The sequence below is a fragment of the Zosterops lateralis genome, assembly GCF_965231275.1.
Source record: "Zosterops lateralis genome assembly, chromosome: 20".
Lineage (NCBI taxonomy): Eukaryota > Metazoa > Chordata > Aves > Passeriformes > Zosteropidae > Zosterops > Zosterops lateralis.
In genome coordinates, this window is record NC_139780.1 from 8,013,316 (window position 1) to 8,035,101 (window position 21,786).

Genomic DNA, 21,786 nt, shown 5'->3' on the forward strand with positions numbered 1-21,786 from the left:
AATGCATATAATTTGGAAGAGGGGAAAGCAAAGCAGTCCCAAACTCCTCAAAATAATCTCTGTAACCTTTTAGTAAAAAGTCGAAGTGCAAAAGATGGCACAAAGAAGGTTTTGGTTACTAAGGTGTGTTCAAACATGGGATCCACAGCTGCTCTTTAATGTTTTCTTCTTCGTAAAAAAACGCCACCATTTCTGTTCTTCCCATATTTCATACAAGCTTTATTGTATTAAATATAATCAAAGCAAGGAGTAGGGTCAATGACTGGTCATGATTGTTTTCGGAAATTATTGCACAGCTAATTGGCTATTAACATCATTCCCTCGTTAACATACATCCTGCAGGAGGAAGGAGCTCTCCAAGGCATCGAAGGCACTGAACTTGCTCTGTTTCAAACACTGCTCACACATCCACATCAGCCATTGCTCTCTGCAGGGGATCCACAGCCCAGTAGTCATCATCCCAGCCCAGGAACCAGCCGGAGAAGGTGGGAGGCTCGAAGCCCTGTTTGACAATGGTCACCGGGGTCCTCTTGTCCCGCGTGGAGGGGTCTGTGTCAATGTAGCGCTTGGCTGGGGACACAGGGAGGGCACCTCACTGAGCACCACCTCAGCTGGGGGTAAATGGCCCCCAGAGAGGCAGCTTCACATTGGCCATCTGAACAAAAGTACCCACTCAAAGTTTGCACCCTATGGTTTTATCTATGTCTGGCAGAATATAAATTGCGTGAGTCATGATCACACAGTGGGGAAATGAGAAAGGGATAGTTCAGAGAGGAAAATGTGACATTACCAGACTTCAGTGCCTCGGTCTTTTCTTCTTCTTGGGCATCTTTTCCAATCCATACAAAGACCTAAAGATAAAAATATTAATTACTTCTGCAACAATCATTCTCTTTATGAAGGGATAATTTAGATGAAGCTTCAGGGAACAGAGCATGACACAAACTAGAAAATCCTTGTGTTGGTGAGTTGTTGACCAACATGACCAAAGGTCTTTTGGTCAATACTGGGAATTTTTTTGCTTGCATTTTATCTACATGAACTGTAGACCCTTGAACAAATTCTACACTAGCTTAATATCTGGGGAAAGTAGCAAATGTTTGGAAAACATCAAAATTCATCTCTGACTTGCCTTGTGGCTGATGTGTGCTGAATCTTTAATACAACAGCCCCGCTAGCTGTTGTGGTTCAGTGCTCATTCTAGAGCCAACCTGTGCCTATTCTTTGCTCCTCTTGTCCCCCTGTAAACATGACATACCTGATCCCATGTGTCCAGGAGCATCACATCATCTGTGGCAAGGTCATCCTGAGTCAGATCTCCAGGAACTTCGTCAATCTGGAAAACAAAGGGTTAAGATGAGCACAGGCTTCACTTTATCTGCACAGGACAAAGCACACCAAGAAAGATGAGGTGTAACTGCTGGTGTGGGGCACAGGGCAGCTGTGCCTGAGCCCGTCCCAGCCCTGCCAGGTGGATGTTGGATGTTGGATAAATCCCCAGGCACTCACAGTGAAGCGGCCGCTCTTGTTGGAGCAGGCGAAGAGGCGCGGGGGGTGAGCGTCCATCTTCTTGTCCTTGAGGCGCGGCGAGGTGCGGTACGGAGCTTTGCCACCCAAGGCTGCCCAGAAATTGTCTGCAAAACAGAAACAGAGGGTGATGCTTCTCCTGGCCAGGGAACTCACACCAACGTTATGGTTTGGGCAGGAATTGAAGCATTCCTCTGGGTCAGAAAGTCCCAATGGCCTGCAGACATACACAAGAGGGCTGTTAAACAATGAAAATACCCCAGAGAAGCCCCTCTTGCCCATGTCCACATCTTCTTCTTCTGGGAGACAAAATATCCATTAATTGCTGAGGATGTGCAGCTACACAGAAATGATTGCAGTCTCCACCATGACCCCCTCACCTGGCTCTTTGCCCTCAGCGACCTGTACAGGGCGAGCTCCCAGGATCTTCAGCAGCTCCTGTGCTCCTGATTTCTCAGCGTTGCTGGCTCCTTGGCCAACCCACAGGTAGGCAGCAGAGGGAGTTTTCAGGACAAAGGCATCATTGGAGTTCAGCTGACTGGCTGTAGGATCCAGCTGAAAAGAAGGAACACTGCAGGTGTCAGGTATACCCATCCTCTACACAGAGCCTGTTACTTCAAAATCAAACCAGAACCTACAGTTGAATAAACTGCAAACAAGATTTTCCATATGAGCATGCAAGGCTGTCAGATGTGTTGTATATTCCCTGTATCCAAGTGATGAGTTAGATTTTCCACATGGGAAGAGTAAATAACTGTTTCAGCGTGTGATTACAAGTACACATGACCTAGCCTGACTGTCATTGTGCCTAGTCCTATGGCTGGAGACTGAGGAGCTCACCAGGAAGCCCATGGCAGAGCTATGGCTATCAACAGGCTGCTATCAACACTGATCAATTATTAACACCAACTCCTCTGTGTTAACAAGAAGCCTCTTGAAGGTGGAAACTTGGGAAGTTCCTGCAGCCATAAACCAGTGCCCTCTCCTCACCAGGATTTAATATCCCCTTTGTTGTTGCACAGAGGCGTTTGGGTGCGTTTTCTCTCAGAGCAGCGGGGCTCTGAACCTGTGTCCTGGCCCAAGTTCCTCTTGCACAGAGGGAACTGAACTCTTCAATGTGTCATGTTCCCACCATGGGCTGTACACAGAGCACCAAGGCTGATCTCCCTGCACGTACCTCCACTGCTCTGGTGGCCCCTGAGGTGCTGGAGCGGACCTGGAACAGCCGCGTTGCTGCAGGTGCAGTCTGGCCTCCTTCCCTCGAGGTTCCACCCTTGTAAACAACCAAGGGCTTCCCACCAAACATGCTCATCAGGTGAGGGGGCTCTTTCCCTTGCACTACTCGTTTCTGAAGAAAAAAGAAACTTGATGTCAGTTTTGAGACAAGACTAACCAGAAATTTACAGCTTTTACAACTCTCTGTCGAGCTGGAATATTCACAGAGCACCCAGCTGGGCCAGGTGTTTTATATATATATATATATATTCTTTATTCCCCAGTGCTGAGGTTGGTTTCTGCTGGGTCTCTTTACCTGCACGGGGCTGCCTCCCAGCTCCTCATCCAGCTGCACTGAGAGGAATGCAGAGGTTGTAATCTCATCCTGCGTGGAGTCGGCGCCCTGCCTGGAGAACAAGGTCAAATCCCAGCTTTATTCTCAGTCTTTCCCCACACACACAGAGATCAAGAGGAGGTATGAAAACCCTGTGTTATGGAATCTCTGCAGCATTTCAAAGAAATTCCTTATCCTCTATTGTAGCACAGCAAGTACAGGCAGAGATAAGAACATTTCCTCGATAAGCAGCACTTTCCTAGATAAGCAGAGCTTGATCCAAAGAAGGGAGTAATAACCAGGGGTGGGGGGGAAATGGAAAAAAAAAAGCTCTCACAGTAATTCCCTCCATTGTTCCACTTCAAATTAAACATCCCAGACCTCTGGTAATGTTTTGTTTGCAAAGGAAAGTTATCCAGGGTGAAACTTTATCCCCTAAAGATCCTCTGAAAGCGAGAACCAGCAGTGACGGATTTTCCGAGTGGACTCGCAGCCCCACGCGGCCCCAGCGTTCCCTGAGTTGCCCCAGAAGTCCCGTACCAGGTGTAAATGATCTGTCCCCGCTTCCCGTCGTGCTGGTAATCGTACAGGATGATGTAGCTGTCCCCGCCGTAGAACTGCCCGTACGTGGCGGGGTCCACCGGCACCTTCTCGGAGCCTTCTATCCTCCAGATCTGGCGGGAGAGGAGCAGAGGCGCTGCAGAACGAGCCCCATTCCCGGCCCGCGTTATCCCCAAATTCCGCATCCCGGAGCCGGCGGTGCTGCCGCGCCCTCTGCCGGGACTGACGGGACAATTCCCATCCGCTCCCCGGGCTGGGCCCCAACCGAGCTTTGAGGCTTTTCGGGGCGTTTTTAAACAGCCAAACCTCGGCCGGGGCCGCTGTTTGGGCTTCTGGACAGCCCCCAGCCCGTTCAAGCCCAACTCTAGCCCTGCTTCTATGCTCAAAGTCATGAACTCAGGTGCTCCAAGACACTGACACATGCGATGGCAACAGAGAAAATAACCAGGAGGAGGAGGAATAAAGCCATGTCCACAGCGCTGGGAAATCGTGGAGTCAGAATCAACCCCACTTTTCTGCAGGGCTTTCAAGACCCTCCTGCTGTTTCTGGCAGCAGAAATTCCCCCAGTAGTTACAAGACCTGCATTGATGCCTCTCTGGCCTCCATTTGTCTCGCTGCTCTTGCAGCAATGCCATCGAGTAGCAAAGAAAAGTTTGGAAACGTTCCCAGAGGGATTGTGGCAGCACTGACCTGTTTCTTGCCCGAGCCATCATCCTCCATGCCGTGCTGGGCAGCCATGGCCTTGGAGCTGTGCAGGGTGGCCGCGTCGAAAGGGACCTGCTCAATCTTGGCAACGTGGCCAGAAACGTGGGGCTGCCCCAGCCCGTCTGTCTGGTCCCTGTCCCGCCAGTTCTTGAAGAATTGCTTGAACAAAGGTGTCTCACCACTCTCAGGGAGGACTTGGATCTGAAAGGAATGAGCCTTTAGAAGCATCTCCCTAAGAACTGCAGGTTTATCTGCTCCTCTTTTTCATTCTTAGAAGTCATGGAAAAGGTAAAAGAGTGACTGAGAGGAAGAAACTTTACTCTCAGCTGTGCTGGGGTAAATGTTGCTTTAGCTCAGGAGCAGCATTGCAGAACCTCCCAAAACAGAGCAGATCTCCCACAAGAGACTTGAAAGACTTGACAGGGACACAACTCCTGAGCCATCCATACTCTGCAGTCCTTGGCTCATGTGGCAGAAAAGGGATCCCAGTGCTTGGGGCTGCCACAGGTCCTTACCTGGGTGTGTTTGGGGTAACCCATCTTGTCAATGAACTCTGAGGCTGTTTTCAGTGCTGCCTTCTTCTCTTCAGAGTTGGCACCTTTGCCTTTAATGAAAATAGAGAGAAAGGGGGTCTGGGTTTTTTACCCAGAGAAGAAACTGTCTCAAGTACCTTTCTGCAAAAGTGGAAGGACCCAGCCTTCCAGACAAATGATGCCAAATAACAAATGACCATTGTTCGATCTCTTTCATGCCTGTTGTGGTGGCTGAGAGAGAACAACTGCCTTGGTATTTATGATTTTAATTCTTTTCTCCCTGGTTGTCTCAGGTACCTTTCCAAACAAAGATCTTTCCATCTGTGCCATGGTCCAGGATGAAGCAGTCATCTGTACTCAGGGCTGCCTGGGAGAAGGGGTTCTCATCTGCCACCAGGGACACTGCCATGTTCCCAGCCCCATTGGAGACCTGTGACAACACAGCACAGAGGTCACACAAGGCACCCTCTGCTCCCTCCTGCTCCCTTCAGAACTCAGGGAGGGGAAAGGAAATCCATTTGAATGCACTGGCTGCTGCAGGCACTATTGTTTTCAAACAGGATACCTCTGACACAGCAACAGCATGGCAAAAACATCACACTTACTCTGAAGATTTCAAGTATTTCTAGCAAAGTAGATACTGCCGGGACCAAAGAGAGATTGGTCCAAAATGGGAAATACCCTCAATGCAAAGGAAATATCTTCTAAAACATAAAACTGCACACAGGGACTGGAGGGTAACTGGGAACAGCCTCTCTGTATCAAGTGCGGTTAAAAATCTGAGTTCCTCTACTGACTAATGCATAAAGTGCCACCTAAAAAACCATCTTAACAGATATTTACCCCAGGGATACCAGAGGCTGCTTAGAGAAGATTCCTCCCAAAAAGTCTTGGACACTCTTCTCCACTCACACAGCTGATGGCAAATGGCACCTTCCAAGTCATGGCCTTCATGTGGGAGTTAGAAAGGGGCAGGTCCTGTTTCTCAGGCTCACTGTTTCTAGTTCTTTCCTCTCACTTTCCTAACACAATGCCTGACACCACAGAGGAAAGCTCCCTTTTTCCTTCATTTGTTCCACCTTTCTCTCAAAAATTCCTGAAAGTTCTATCGTCTCACTACAGCCATACATGGTGACAAACACAACAGAAAGTCCATGGACATGCAGTGTAAGCAACCAAGGTTCATATACAAAACTTGTTAAGAAGCAGAGTGAGGCAGGAGGAGGACTCAGAGCAGCTCATTGCAGCTCATACTGCATCTCCATCTGATTTCATAAAGATCCCATTCTCCCCAGAGTTATGTCAGGGTTCCTCATTACCTTGTAGAGCTTAGCCAGCTTCCTGTTGGCTGTGTCAGTTTTGGTCTCATCAGAAACTCCTTCTGGCAAACTGGGCTTTGGTCCCAGGACCTGTGAGGGAGAGAGAAATCATTACCAGCCAATCCAAGAGGATCTTCCTTCCCAGGTACTCCACTCAAGAGAATGAGTAGAAGAGAATTCCAGATCAATCATAAATTCCCTCTGATGTTCCAGCGGGGCAGAGGAGCAGGTCTGCACTGAGCTGTGTGTTTATACCACACACACCACATTCCCACTACACATGGACAAATGGACAAAGGGAACAACCTGGAGCATTTCCTCGCGCTCGGATCCCTCCTCTGACACGAAGACCTTGGCGCGCCCGTTGCGCTCATTGTCACGGATGGCCTTGGCCAGCACCGTGGCCTTCAGCCGCTCCTGCCGGTTGCTCTTGGAGCCACACCATTGGAAGATGTTCTGGGGGAAGGAGAAAGCTGTGTCAGAGCATGACAACACCTCTCTAGAGGAGACAGGACCCAGCTGGGACTGAGCAATGACAGTGTGTCAGGATGCTCAGCACTGAGATGGCTTCAGCAGAGTGGGGGGAGAAAAACCCTCATGCGAAGTGTCAGACATCTCCTGCCCCTGAATTCTGCCACAGCTGCCTCTGACGTGGTACTCACACTGCCCAGGTCCAGGATGAAACAGTCCCCTGTGTTGAAGCTGTCCCAGCTCACAGGGACCTCCGTGGCCCGGACTGTTCTCCTGCCTTTGACCTGCAGCAGCCTCTGCACAGTGACCTCGTTGGGAACCACGTGCCTGAAGCCAGAAGCCACACCACCAGCCTGGGGGGAAACACAGGAGCAAAGATTCACACCAGGACTGGGGGGAAGAGTGTATTCCCATGTGTATAACCTGTCCTGTCTACCAGAAATTATCCCAAGCTCAGGATTCACTTTCTCTGCTGATAGACACTGGGAATTATTTATCAATGCAGGCAACAGGACCCATGGCAGTTACCCACAAAAAAAGCACAACCAAGTTTAAAGGAATGAAAGTAACAACAAGTGAGAGGGAAATAAACAAATCAGAACGATCAGGGAAGTCTCAGACATGAGGAAATGTGAGCACTTTGCAAGCAAGTGACCTGATATCACTTGCCTTGTGCCTTTGGATTGCTAACAGACACAACTGCTTGACTGCATGTTTTCACTTCTATCCCACTTTATTGTGATGGCAGGGAGGAGTAACTCCCACTACTGCTCATCTCCTTTACCAAAACATTGCACATGCTGGGAGGGTGGGCTCAGCACAGACACTGCAAGGTCAAACTGTTATGCAAGTGGGGAGAAATCAAATCTCCTGGGTAGGCGTTTCCCATTAACTTTGCTGCTTCTTAAATTCATTCCAGGTGCCTTGGGACTGCTCTTTCCTCTGCCTCTCAAAGAAAAACAAAACCTTGATTCCTAAAATTTTCTGGGGCTTTCCTTGTGTATTATTAATTCAGCCAAATCTCTCCCACTGGGATCTGCTGCTCTCCACCCTGTGCAGTTCCAACCCATTGAAAACATCTGGCTGAGAATGGGGTTTAAGCAACTGGAAAAAGGGCAATTCTCACTTTCCTGGGAATTGGGCAGGATGCCATTTCTTGCAGACTCAGGTCAGTTGTCACCCACCTTGTATTTGATGCCAGATTTGAAGTAGCCCAGGAAGGTGGGGGACTCGTGGCCCTGCACCTCTCGGTGCTGCACAGCCTTTCCCTGCAGGTGCTCATCCATCTGCACGGTGAAGATGGCAGCAGCCCCACGCTCATCCTGAGAGCTTTCATCACCTGAAACACAGAGAGAGACACTGAGAGGGAATGCAGGGTCGGCCTCTGCATTCAACTGTGCAAACACACGGGGAGAAAGCAGATTTCACTGTGATATGGTCAAAGAGCCTGGGGTTTGCAGGCTGTGGGGAAAGCCTTGGCAGGGTACTCTGTGACATGGACTGCAGAGGGCAGGTAGGAGAGGGAAAAATCCCACTCCTTGCTCAGGAGGAACATACCTGACTTCCCTCCTTTCAGACAGAAAATATTTCAGCCAGACCTTTCACCTGAGATCTTTTCTCTCCAGTGAACCTCTGCAGAACAGAGACTTACCTGTCCTATTGCCCAGGAAAAGCTGGTTTTAGGATCAGAGGTGGCTGTACTCTCTATTGCAGAGACCATGCAAATATTTGACACAAATAGGGCTATTTATACCCAGAACTGCACTTCTATTTCCTTGGGTAACATTTAGTGGCCATGGTTGGAGCAGAGAGGCTGAGGGGTCACTCTGGGCTCCCAGCTCTGCAGGGACACTCCCAGCACTCACCCAACCAGAAGTGCAGGTCGTACTGGAGGTTCCCGCTGCGCTGCTTGATGGTGTTCAGCACCAGGTAGGAATCTCCCGTGAAGAAATCTCCATACAGGTTCTTTGGCACTGGGACCAAATCAAATTTCTCGACCCTCCAGATCTGAAGGCCGGGTTCTTTCCCAGCCTTCAAAAACTCGGCGTGTTCCACCATGCTGACAGGCTGGGGGTGAGACAGAGGATGCTGTTCAGTGTGCAGGACACAAGGAAGTATTGAAATTAAATTGCTTCTCTTCTCTTAATTCGTTGTGCTAGGCAAAAAGTGGAAAGTTTCCTTTTTCTCTCATGCACTGAATTTTGAAGGAGGGGAAAACATAAGGATGTGTGTGGAAAGAATCCCTCTCCATTGTTCACTGTTAATTTTCACTTCCAATCACTTCTACCACCTGGTTTATTCCTGGCTTATCCTCTTCTAGAGTCTGTTGTCTCTCTGGATTTTAATCTCTGTATTTTTCTTACTACTTTATAACTTTTCAGTGTGGCACATAAGTGAAGCTTGACATTCCAGGAAAGAAATGCCTTTTAACCCCACATGTTGTACATCCTGCACAAACATGATTTACAGGTTTTTGAAAACCAAATGGAAAATGCTGTGAGTATCATTGAATATTTAGGTAATTAATAGGTTTCTTAAAGCTCTTCTGTTCTGACCTGTTACTTTAACTGCTCCCTTGTAGGAATTACATTAATTTACACAACATCCTGTCCTAAGGACATTGCAATTTTGGTTTAATATGTTTATTGCCATACTTATGCAATATATCAACACGGTGCAATATCCTTTTTTTTTTTAACAAACATAATGAACACTTTCCTGTCTTATAAAAGAATTCACTTTGGTAATTCTGAAAGAAAATAAAACATTTCTGGTGCAGTGGCAATGAAGTCAGTCCATCGATCACATCATGCCTTTGAGTGCTATCAGGTAAGAAAACATTACAATATTGCATTAGAAGCATTCAGTACTTTGACAAAGAAGATGTTCACAGCAGCTGATGGACAGAAGTAAAATATGCTCAGTTTTCAAGGCAGAAATAAAGAATGTTACAAACCAGAAAGCAAAATAGCAAGTTAGGTATCAAAGTGATTCCTAAGCTGAAATCAGATATCAAAGATGGAAAAAAATTAACTTTATCATCATGAATCCAGTCAGCCTGAATCCTCCAAAATTCCCACTAAAAATTGGACAAAACCCTGACAAAGAGTTAAAGGAGAGGGACTCCTGTAAGTAGCTGGAACCAGCAGTTTATCGGTGTTTAATTGTGATGTTCATCACTTACCACAGCTGAAAGCACAACAGCTGCTGTAACAACATATCCAAGCCCTGCCACAGACATGGAGCTGACACAGTTCAGCTTCAGAGCCATTGTGCAGAAAATGGTGAGGAAAAGATAATTGAAGTCCTTTCTGCCCATTTCTAGGAGCAAATGGGCTTCTCCCTTCTCCTGCAGAGCTGCGGGGAGTCCCAGCTCCTCTGGCTGCTGGGGGAGATGAAGGGCAGAAGCCAATCTTTTATCGGGGACAAACACACCCACCCCCTCGGCAGCGCAGGGGCGGAACGCGTTTGTGCAAACAATCCTGCTGGAATCCCAGAGCCTCCCGCAGCCTCTCCCAGAGCCCAGCGGGCGCTCCCTGCACACAATGTGCGATCCATTACCGACAGCGCACCCGGGGTCACACGGGCCAAGCGTCCCCTCGCAGGGAGGAATTCAGAGACATCAGCTGGGAGCTGTGAAGTTGATGAGACGCAGAGGAACAGCACGGCGGCTCCAGCTGGCAGGGAATGCGGGGAAAGAGATTTTGGGAAAGACGAGGATTCAACTGAGCAAGCTGAGGATGGGGGGGATGCACCCTCAGCTCCCTGGATTTGTCGGAGGAGCAGAGTTCAGCTCCTGCTTTGCACCTGAATGAGCCTCCACACAGCCACTGTCAGGAACAACTCGGGAGGGTTTGGGGATGCACTGATGGATTTCAGCTCCCGGGCTCACAACAGAGCATTCAGAGTCTGGTAGGTGGCAAAACAAAAGCTCATTCAGTAATCCAATAATTTCACAACCAAGTATTTCTGAGGGTGTAGCAACACCCTGTGACAGGAACACAACAGCCATCAAACCCACTCAGCCCAGAGGAATTACAGCAGGGCTGATTGTAGCACCCCAACAATCTGCCACCAGTAAAGAGATGATTCTTCCAATCATCCCACACGGCAGCAAGTTCATCTATCACATTTTCCAAGTGTTTGCAGCAAGTGAACTGTGCAGGGACCTTTCCCTGTGGCCACACAACGTGGAGTTGTGCTGTTGGGCACTTTTGCTCTCAACACACCCAGGGGAGAATTCCTGACAGGCTGAGCTTCCCACGGCCAGAATCTCTCAAAAGATTCTTAAATAAGGGGCCAAACCCTCCATCCATAAAACTCCACAACAAAACTTCCATGAAGGAAAGAGCAGACCCTGTTTTGTGCTTTCTCCACTCTCCATGAGGATATTTTCTTTCCCTCTCTCCTGAGAACACTCTGCTGCTCTCTTGTCCAAGCTGATGCATTTTAATTTGAAATGTCACCTTGGCAATGTACCTTTGAAAATTTCACTGGAAAGTCTCAAACTGAAACAGACAATAAAAACAATGTGCTAGTCCTGCTGGTATTTCTGATCTCTGTGAAGGAAGTTCAGAGTGTCAGAGGTCTAAGTCTCAGTGAAAAACATGTTGGAACCTTGACTCCATGGAAGGCAGCTGTGAAAGGCTTTGGCAGCTCCAGCAAACCCAAACCAAAATGATTTGGTTGCATAACACTAGAAAGAGATGGGTCCTTTCCAAATGGAAAAATACTCTGGACTTTTTATTGCTGAATTAAATACCTGTATAGTGCCACAACTGGGCAAACCTCACAGAGTGAAGGCACAAAGGCCCAGGATAATCTTCTTTGTTAACATCCACTGTAGGATATTGTAATCTGCAGATAGATGCAGATACAATATTTTTGAAAAAACATTTATTTAGTCTTCTAATTAATTTGGCATTTTGTACACCCAAGCTTGCATTGCCAGTGAGCTGCAATATGTAAATACAGACAAAAAATGGCAAGAGTGCTACAGTGCATAAATTGTATATTATAGTCTTCTTTCATAAAATTAATTAATCTGAGCCATTCCTGGAGGGAATAGGTGTAAATCTACCCCAACAGCTGGTTTGGGTTATTCCTGCTGGCAGCAAGTGTTGCATTGTTCAATCAAGCCCCAGAAATGTTTGCTCTGGACAGTGTTCTGGGGCCATTTGCCAGCTGAGATCGCCAAGGCTCTACTGAAAAGAGTGTCCCAATGGAGACATGGAAAACAGGCACTTTTCAAGCTGCTGTTAATAAAAGTGTCCAGTTTGGTCCCAGAAAGGGTGCTGTGCACAGCCAATGTCTTATGCAAAGGAAAGTTGTTTAAGGAAAACAAGGAAAGGGCTTAGAATGCAGGATTTCAGTGCAGATGGATCAGCTAAATGACACTTGGCTGCACAGTGATGAAAACAAGAACTTGGGAAAATTAGTCCAATGATTTGAGCAACCATTGGAAGACAACAAGCTCATTATGGTCTCCAGATGTGCAGTCACACCAGCAGGACTGGGAATGCACTGGGATGGAGTCTGGCCTGCAGGAACAATCCCAGGGATTGGCTCCTGGGCGCCCAACACGAACGGCGACACAGTGATCAAAGTCTGTGTCTGCCCCACAGAGCAATAGCAGCTGGAGCTGCTGCCCCAGGGAAGGGTGCAATGATCTCCCCGAGGCTGGAAGCTGTTTGCTTCAAGGGCAAGGCCAGAAAAGGCAGAGAGGCCCCAGTCCCTGTGCTCAGAAATCCTGACCCTGCTGTGGGGCTGTGCAAGCCCCGACTGCTGCTGCAGCTTCCACTCCCTCCAGTCCTGTCTGTCCTGGGATCCAGCCCAAACCACCTTTCCTATTCCACCCTGCAGCTTGTAGCAAACAGCTCTCATTGCCTCCCTCCCTAAATTCTTCATTTGTGCTCTGCCCACTGACCCCTGTGGCCATGCCTCCCCCTCATCATCCCAGTCCCCTCTGCCCTCAGGAACTGACACCAGCAGCACTGTGGCCATTTGTCTTCACTCTCCTCTGAATTTCTGCCAAGGAGCTGCCCAGTTCTGCACTGCCCAGCACAACTACACTGACAGGAATGTCCTGCTCCCTTCAGGAAAAACCTGTGGACACTGAGCCTGGAATCTCTTACTCTACCCCATCACACTGCAAAATCCATTACAGGGAATAATAAATGTGTGATTCCTCCACATCAAATACAGTCTCACATCTTCACACCTACCACCATCTAAAGCTAAAGTAACTTTCTACAAGATAGTATCATCCAATACTCACATCAGAGAAAGAAAGAAAATCTTTATTTCATTCAGTAACTGCCCATTAACAAGAGAAAAATGAGCACAACAATTTTTGTGAGGCCTGGTTAACTTGTAATAATTTGTGGCAATTCATACTGGAATATATCCACAAATATAGTCAGGACTTACCTGCACAGAGCTGCTCAGGAAAGCTTGGCTGAATTAAATGAGACAGAAACAAGAGGAGCCCATATCCCCATGTGGTTGTGCTCATTTGCAGCTCCGGCGTCAGCTCTTGATGGGTTCAGATAATTTGTCTAAATTTGCTGCATAAACAAAACCCACACAGGAAGGGCTGCAGCCAACACAACATCTCACCACAGAGCATCCAAACCACCTGCTGCTCCCTGCTGGACCAATTCCTGCCTTTTCTACATGGCAAAGGTTGTATTTTTGATTTTAATGGATGACACTTGCAGAACATCAAAATAACCTGAAAATACAGACTGAGTTTCTTAAATATGAGGGGAACAGTAAATCTGAGTAGAGTCTGTATCCACACTGCAGTCATGCTGCAAAAATGCCCCTTGTGCACCAATCCTTATTGTACCTTGGGGGCAAACATTTGAATTTCCACCCCAACTAACTCCCTCTTTCCTTTTATTTATTTGCCAAACATTGCCTGGAGAATATGAACTGCTCCAAATAAATAACAATATATGTCCTCAACAGAGAAAGCCTCCCTTATCTCACAGCATTCCAGACCACCCATACCAAGTGCCAGCAGAGGTAAATCACCGCTGTATTTCTGCTGCAACAACAGGAAAACCATAAATCCTTGTTTTGCAAGAGGCAAAGGGGTATAATCCTCCTGGCATGATCAATCCCAGGAAATCTACAGGTTGTACTTGCCACAGTAACAGCCCAGAGCAAGGGCATAATTCCCCAGGTCTAAAACAGTGACACTGAAGAGGTCACACATACAAAAAACCCAATAAAGTTATTGGCTTGCTTCAGGTTCAGCTCTTTGTGCACTTTGAACACAGTCTTCGCTGTCTGACTACCCACCCAGCCACTTCTTTATTCTCTGGTTATGATCTCTTGCTGCCCCATAAAAACTCTGATGAATTTACAAAGCTTGTGAGAGGGAATAGCACAGGATCACTTGAGTTCTGACAATCCCAAACTCAGGACATGACGCTGCTGAACACGGAGAAGGTTCAGCACAGGATCCACAGCAATGACAGCACACCCTGAAAATGGAAATATTTGTTTATTCCTTCAGCTTCCCTGCCAAACCAGTATAGAATATCAATAATTCTTCAGTAAACCATTGAAAATAACTCTGGCAGGATTTCAGCTTTGTTACCAAGGGGACAGGCATTGAAAAATATCTGAAGTGATGGATTAGCTCAGTTTTCAGTCTCCAGACAGCCCTAAATTCATATATACACAAAACTAAACCCAACCCCTTTCCTTCCATCCCTTGAAGAAGCCACTAAACAAAGGTTATTTGGATTTAAGAAAAAGCTGGCATGGGAGAGCCTGAGCCTCCCCCTTCCCCAGCCATGGTGACTCCATAAACTATTTCAGCTCCCTGTATGAGGAGCAGCACAGTTAATGGCATTTCCTGCAGCTACATCTTAACAGAGAAGCCACAAATTTAAAAATATTCAAACTGAGTTGCTTAACTCAGATCAAGAGTCCAGGACACGAAGTCCAGCATTAGCTGTGCAACTGGCAAGTGGGTTTTTTACAGTTGTTAAGATTCCTACTAAACCACTCGAGCAAGTTAGAAGGCCCAGAAGATCTGAGTATTGTTCACTTTTTCCAGCTGTTTGTTTGCACTATGAGTCACATCAGCTCTATTCTGGGTTCTGCACCTTTTAAATACAACCCACTTAGTAAACACAGAGCTTCCAGCCCGATGCACCCCAGGCAGAAAACTTCAACACGAAAACCTGAGTTTCCTCTCAGTTGCAGTGATGTAAACTGGGGAGAATATTACTTCCAGAAGAGAAAGCTTTAGAGATTAGACATGTCTGCCACCTGAAACACACCCAGGGAAATCTGCTGATACAATCAGCTGGTCCAGAGCCCTGCCTTGAGCATAAGTGAGAGCTGAATCATGCACTTAAACATACACAAGGAAGGCTGGATCAGTGGAAACCACCGACCACTTTCATTCACTGGGGAGCAAAAATAAATCCTGAATTATACTCCAACACAAATCATTGTTCAGTGCTGAAAAAATATTTAAGGAGTGCTTATGTAACACACAAGACATAAACCAGCACATTAAAATATGACTAGCTCCCTAAATTATGTCCCAGAGAGAGAGCTGCTGGTGACAGGCAGAACAAGTTGAGGGAGGCAGTGAAGACATGCCTGTGGTCAGCTGCAGGGAAATGACACAGATGTTCTTCCTCCAGTCTCCAGGTCCTGCCCGTTCAGGGGAAATCATCTGCAACTTTATGCAAACTCTTCTTCCCCAGAGAACAAGCTGATACATTCCTCTGCAGCACAGAAGTTGTTCCATCTGTGATCCGTAACACAAAGAGGAACAGAGCAATTCATTATTGCCAGAGAAAGGCTGGAAAGCAGGAGAGATGGCCTAAAACAAGTCCAAAAGGGAAGCACAGAGCGTGGCCTTGCACTCCTCCTGCAGCATCAGGCCCAGGCAAGGGTGTGAAAGGACTTGGGAGTCGTTGTTACTCGTGGGTTGAGTTGAGTGAGTAAAAAGCACATCAATGAATTTTGCTGATGCCACAGTGACAGGGCACAGCAGACTGGTGTCACCACGGGGCCAGTGGGAGCCCATCAGCTCCACACAGAATTCAACTTTCCACATCAAAAACCTCCACAAGACACGAAGCTACTCAGGATGAACAAAAAATCAGCATCAGGAATGCCCAGAGCTCCCATCCCACTGGGCACAGCCACAAGAGAGCAATGCTAGAAACACACAGGCCAAAATCATCCCTTCTTTCTCCGAGGTACGTGATTAACAGGAGAGGGTTTCATTTTATTTCATTTCCAGCAGGATCCAGGCCTTGCTGAGGAGGAAACACAAGGATTGTCAGAGCAGAGAGCCCGAAAGAAGGGAAAGTCGTCACGGTGTCAGCGCTCACGGCAGCAGCCTCTGTCCATCTTAAGAGATCCCGGGATGATTCATTTCCTCCAGTGTTTTAAAGATGCTGTTTTGAATTGTAGCTGTACTTTTACTGCATGTGGAAACGCTGAGTAAATAACATATGTCTAAACTTTGGGTTTGGACAGTGTCCCACGGCCTGACTGCCCTAATACAAACTGTTGTTTCTCCCACTGCAGTTGTGCTGGGACCTCAGCTGAGATCGGTTCCAGCTCTCCAGGTTCTCAGTGGGAGGTGAATGAGGAACAAAAAATAAAGGAGTAAAGACCAAACCCACAGTCTATAGTCAGAAAAGAACACTTTAAAACAGGCAAAAGGAAAAAAAATATATAAATCTTAAGACTCCATCCCATCTAACCCTTCCATGCAGATACCATCACATCCCAAATTTTCATCACAAACCCTGACAACCTGGAATATCCTGACTGAGGAGCTGCTCACAAAGTCTCAAAGCTGGGGAAACTGAATGAAGTAAAATAAAGGTCGCTCTCCAGAGGGCAGTGTGAGATCCCCAGAATACCAAACAACCCCTCCCATGGCCCAGCACCACCAGGCTCCCTGAGGGGATCCAGCGTGGCCATTCCAAGCTGGCATTTCCAGCCAGCCCAGCACTGCAAAGCTCCCCAGAGCTCTGTTTAACTCCACTCATGTCAGAGCACTATTTAACCTTGCAAATGCATCATCGGTGGATAATCAGAGATAAATACCTGGCCGTCCTGCTGAGACAGGCTGCTACTGCCTTTCCTGACTGCTCTGACCACACTTCCCTTCCCTGAGCAGGTGTGAACTACAGGGCTGCCATTTAATGGACACTGTCTGACCTGATTTAATTTCTGATGGGATTTATCAGTGCCACGTCAAGAGGCAGCTCTGGAACAGCCCTGGATCAGCAGGGTGCACACCCTGAGGGACACAGGGAGACATTCCCAGTGTTTCCCTGCTGCCACGGGCACACAGAGCAGGGCAGCTGGATGGGGGTAGGAACACCCTGCTGCAGGGCAAACAGAGGCACCCAGCGGTGTCTGGCAGCTGATAGGAGGCCTGATGAATCTGCTCTGGCCACTGGTGCAATTTGCTATCAGGGTGTAGGACACAGTGTAAATATTGAACATCTGCCAATGCCTGTGACTCGCCTGTGACTCGCTGGGAAGCAGAGATGAGGCAGAGGGAAAACCTCTGAAATCCAGGCCTGGTGCACACACGGTGCTCTGACACTCCCAGCAGCAGTTCATTTACCTTTCTTCTCCTCACTGAAATAACTGAACAAACCTTCAAGTCAGAAATCCCTGATCGAGACACGTCCCGACTGCCAAAGTCACAAGGACAGAGCTGAGGGAAACTGCCTGAGCACTTTTCCGTCCTCCTCTCTGTGCAAACATCTGCTGTGAGACAGTGCTGAGCCAGCGTGACAGCTCTGCTGTGCCCCGGGCTGTCTCCGGCTGCATTCCCTTCTCCCACGGCTTTGTGGAGCCTCCTGCAGCAAAACACTTCCCAAAGTGCCAAACCCCAGCCTTCAGCTCAATCCCTGTGCACTATCCCCACCTAGGGAGCTTGTGTCTGACACAGGGAAAATAGCTCCAGCATGGCTCACAGCTGAGAGCTCCAGCAAGTTTAGTGCTTTTATGGGAAAAGAATTAATCATCCAGAGCATTTCTTTCCGATTCCCTTAGGCTTCTTAGTGTCTGAAGTGATTAATTAATGATTAAGAGACTGAAAAGACACACACTTGAACTAATGCTGTGAAGCAGCAGAACAAATGGAGTGACAGAGGTACACAAAGAGCTGCACAAAAGCTTCACAAAAAAGATAACTGGAGGTTTTCTTCCTAATGCAAACTCTCAGTGATCTCCAAAAGCCACTGCACAAAACATCCTTTGAGTCTTGAGTTTAAAAAGATCCAAAAGAGATTAGAAGTAAATATATGAAATATCAATACATACAATTTTCTTTCCAGCTGAGATTGTTAGAAGGGATATCAAATACCTGGTCCAGAGAACCAGACAATCACTAACCAACAGAAATAATGCACAGCTTGTTACAGACAAATTGTCCATACCAGAATCTTCTGCCTTTTCAGGAAAAACATTTGATAATAATCGAGCAGAGGCAGAGACACACTCAGAACTTGATTATTCACATGATAATTCCCGAGTGCCATGGAAGGGAACAGAAAACAACAGCAGCTTCTTCTCTCTAGGCAGGAGTTACTGTACCCAAGGTACTTCACATCTGTGTTTAACCATGTTCTGCTTTACTGCAACCAAGCTGCAACACTTGATCACCTCAGATTAAAGAACAACAAAAAAAAGTTTCTTTAGGTCTCCAGATTCCAAAGCAAAACAAAGAAATAACTGTTTTGTTGAAGCTGCACATTTCTGTCCAAAATCCTCTTTCCCATACATGCCACTCAGCAGCAGCACTAATGTCTGGGACTGGATTAAAATGGAAAGCTTGTATTTGTAACTCAGCTAAAAGCAGATATAAATCCTGAGCACTAAATACGTCACAGGGCTATTTTAAAAATGGTTTGGTTCCCACTGGAATTCTGTAAAACACCCAAGCTACAGCAAAAAGTTATTTTATCTGAATTTGGGATAGGGGAAAGCACTGGCTCAGTCTGGGTCAGCAGCTGAACCTGCTGCTCCATGTCCCAGAGGAAGATCCTGACTCCTTCCCTGGCACAGAGGCTCAGTGACACTGCTGCCCACACCACCAATGCTGGCTGTGACTGCAGCACTCCCAGAACTACAGAAATCATTACAGAAACAGCCCTGCACTGGAACACATCAGGCAGCCTTTTAGCCAGAGCTGGCAGCAATCCCCCCTGGTAACATTATCAAAGCCATGAACCAAGATTGCAGAGTGCTCCCATCCCTGCTTTGGTGGTGAAAGGAACAAATTCACATGTTGGATTTGTGCCTGTAAAATCCAAGTTAAACTAGCAGCAGCAGTAGCATTTCTGCTTTGTCACCCTTTGGACATTCAGAAGCAGCCAGAGATTGATGGCTGGTTCAATTTCCCCACTGTTTTCTCCATAGCACTGGAATTTCATGCAGCCAGAAAAAGCCTCCACTCTGCCAAGAGCCAGAGTCATTCCTCTGGGGACACTGCAGGTACTCAGCTCTCACTGAAACTCAGCTGAACTCTCAAACAACCGCTGGAAAATCTCTCCCTGTCTTTAAACATGTAACATTTCAGGCTCTCACCATCCACCCATGTCACTAACGAGGTGTAACTAAAATTCCCACCCTGTCTTCATGCTGAATTCCAGTGAAATCCATGGAGCTGGGCTTCCCAGCACTCCAGCAAGCCTGGTGATGGTAGAGATGAGCACTGACAGCCTGGGCTGTGCCTGAGCACAGGCCAGCATTCCCATTATCCACTCTGGAGATGGATGGAGTTCAAGCAGAGCCTGAAGGCGCAGCAAGGCCAGGCAGTGGGGTGGGCAGGGAGGGGATGCCAGCAGCACCCATCCCACGGAGCAGATGTTAAACGGGGCTGACTTCAGCTTCTCTCTCCTCCTAAGCTTCCATCTCCCACCTCTCTGTGGTACAAACTATGGAATAAACTGTCTCCTGGCCAAGAGAAACCAGCTGTGACAGCCTGTGAGAGACCCATTCCTCAGTACTCAGGTTTCACTTCATTTTTCCAGATGGATGTTATAAGGTATTCAGTAAAACAGTTTGAGAAACCCAGAGGAGGAGAGGTATTTAGGGAACTCCCACCCCCTCTGACTCCAGAGCAGGACACCCTGAGCTGAGCCATGCTCTACTCCCACAAAGGAAATAAAGGAAATTTTTTCTTGCCGATAAACTTGCATCATGCAGAGTTGGTAGTGGAAAATGGAAATTGTAATGATCAGTATGAAAAATAAGAGACTTAAGGGGAAACAATGCTAGTATCATCCTTGTTAGCAAAGTCGGATTTTTTACATCCAAGAGCAAATAACATTCAAAGCAGTTTTATTCCAAGACGGATCTACTTACTAATGAGGCCTCCTTGAAACAAGTCATCCCCATAACTTTTTTTTAAACACTCTTCCTAGGAAACATTTTAAATATGTTTTCAGTGTCTACATTTTTTGCATTTCTATTCAGAGCTTTCAAACATTCTTCCCCCAGGCAAAGAACAAAACAAACAAGCCCCCACTGTTCCCGTCACCACTCGCACTGCTTTCATCGGCGTTCACAGGCGCACCGGGGGGACGGGAACTGCTCCTGGGCGGCAGCGCTCACAGCCTGGCCGAGCCTCGGAGATGCCGCAGGGAACATCCCGGGACAGGACCCGGGACCACCGCCCCCTCCCTCCGCCCCTCCGAGCCCCCCATCCCTCCGCCCGGCCGTGCGGGAGGAGCCGGGGGAAGCCCCGGCAGCCGCTCCCGGCCCTACCTGGTGCTGGCACTCGCGGGCAGAGGCAGCTGCGGGGCCGGGCAGGGCAGGGCAGGGCCGGGCAGGGCCGGGCAGAGCCCCAGGGGCGGGATCCGGAGCTCCTCCGCCTCCGCCCCGCCGCCCGCCCGCCTCCCTGGGCGCGGCACCGGGACCGCGGGGATACGGGGACATGGGGACACCGGGCACGGGTATCCCGGGCAAAGTTACCCCCGGCTCACCTGGGCACGGGTACACCGAGCATAGGTACCCTGAGCACAGTTACCCCTGGCAGGGCTCACCTGGGCACAGCTACCCTGGCTTATTTATTTATTTATTTATTTATTTCTGTAAAATGGCATAGATACCCGGGCACAGTTCCCCCCGGCTCGCCTGGGCGCGGGTACCCCGGCACAACTACCCTGGGCAGTTTCTCCGGCACAGGTTCCCTGGGCACAGTTTTCCTGGCACAGTTTCCCGCAGGGGTGACCCAGACACGATGCTGGTACCGCCCGTGCCCGCCCAGCCCCTCGGCCACCCGCGTGTCCCTCGAGTCCCCGCACGGCTAGGCCCCTCCTGCCCTTCTTCAATTCCAGATAATGTTTGCATGTCTTCTTACATGAATTTCATAGCTTGTGTAATTTTTATGTAGTTATTGGTATGTCCAAAGCACACGTACAGGGGCCTGTAGTACAGTCTCCTATGGATGACAGTCACTGATCAAACACCACTCTAGGATGCAGTGTGGGATGTCCCAATAACCCAGCCCTGTGGGCCGGGAGCTGTCCGTGCACACCCCGATCCCGAGGGAGGAGCACGGGCAGCGCTGCTGGCACCAGCCCTGGAGGCCAGTGACCTCTTCCTTCCTGTCACCTATTTATAGCCCCCTGTCCCTGCAGCCAGTGCTCCGGGCCCTGTGCCCACACAGATAAAAGTGCACAGATGTCTCCTTGGCCCTGGGCCACCCAAAGCCCAGGTTGGATGCTCACCAGCTACAATGTACCTCAAAACATCTTCCTGCAACAGTGAGCGCCCCTGGGCACTGTGTGAGCACAGATCTGGGGAACAAATTGGGATGACACGGGTAACAAGTTATAATTACTGCTTAGATAACCCATTTAAGCTCCTAAGAAGTTTGGTGTAACAATAAATTACTTGAACATTGTTAAGTACACACAGGAAGACATGGACCTTATGGCTCATGTGCTTGGGAACGTCACACAGAGCACTCTCATCCTCCCCTGGTTGTTGTGCTTGAAGTTTGAGAAAGGAACATGATCCTTAAGAGCAATTTACCAGGAAGCATTTTCTGTGAAAGATCCTATGTAATAACACATCTGAGAGCGAGTCAGACATCTCCAACGG

The 21,786-nt window shown here is 48.1% G+C and overlaps 1 protein-coding gene across 4 annotated transcripts; it reads right to left on the reverse strand.

Moving 5' to 3' along the window:
* Nucleotides 1-75: 75 nt before the first annotated feature.
* Nucleotides 76-20,524, reverse strand: GSN (gelsolin). Of its 4 annotated transcripts, none has more exons than XM_083875671.1 (17): nt 20,446-20,524; nt 8,532-8,733; nt 7,851-8,005; nt 6,858-7,019; nt 6,502-6,651; nt 6,196-6,285; nt 5,174-5,306; nt 4,859-4,947; nt 4,329-4,544; nt 3,617-3,750; nt 3,059-3,149; nt 2,705-2,875; nt 1,908-2,082; nt 1,510-1,634; nt 1,259-1,336; nt 791-851; nt 76-570 (listed from the first exon to the last, which is right to left on the reverse strand). In XM_083875671.1, the coding sequence occupies exons 2-17, from the start codon at nt 8,722-8,724 to the stop codon at nt 401-403; spliced, it is 2,193 nt and encodes a 730-aa protein (XP_083731797.1). In that variant the 5' UTR covers nt 8,725-8,733; nt 20,446-20,524; the 3' UTR covers nt 76-400. The 4 variants fall into 4 exon arrangements, with proteins under 4 accessions (XP_083731797.1, XP_083731796.1, XP_083731798.1 ...); XM_083875670.1 differs by lacking the exon at nt 20,446-20,524 and adding an exon at nt 20,044-20,098; XM_083875672.1 differs by lacking the exon at nt 20,446-20,524 and adding an exon at nt 13,096-13,120.
* Nucleotides 20,525-21,786: the final 1,262 nt, after the last annotated feature.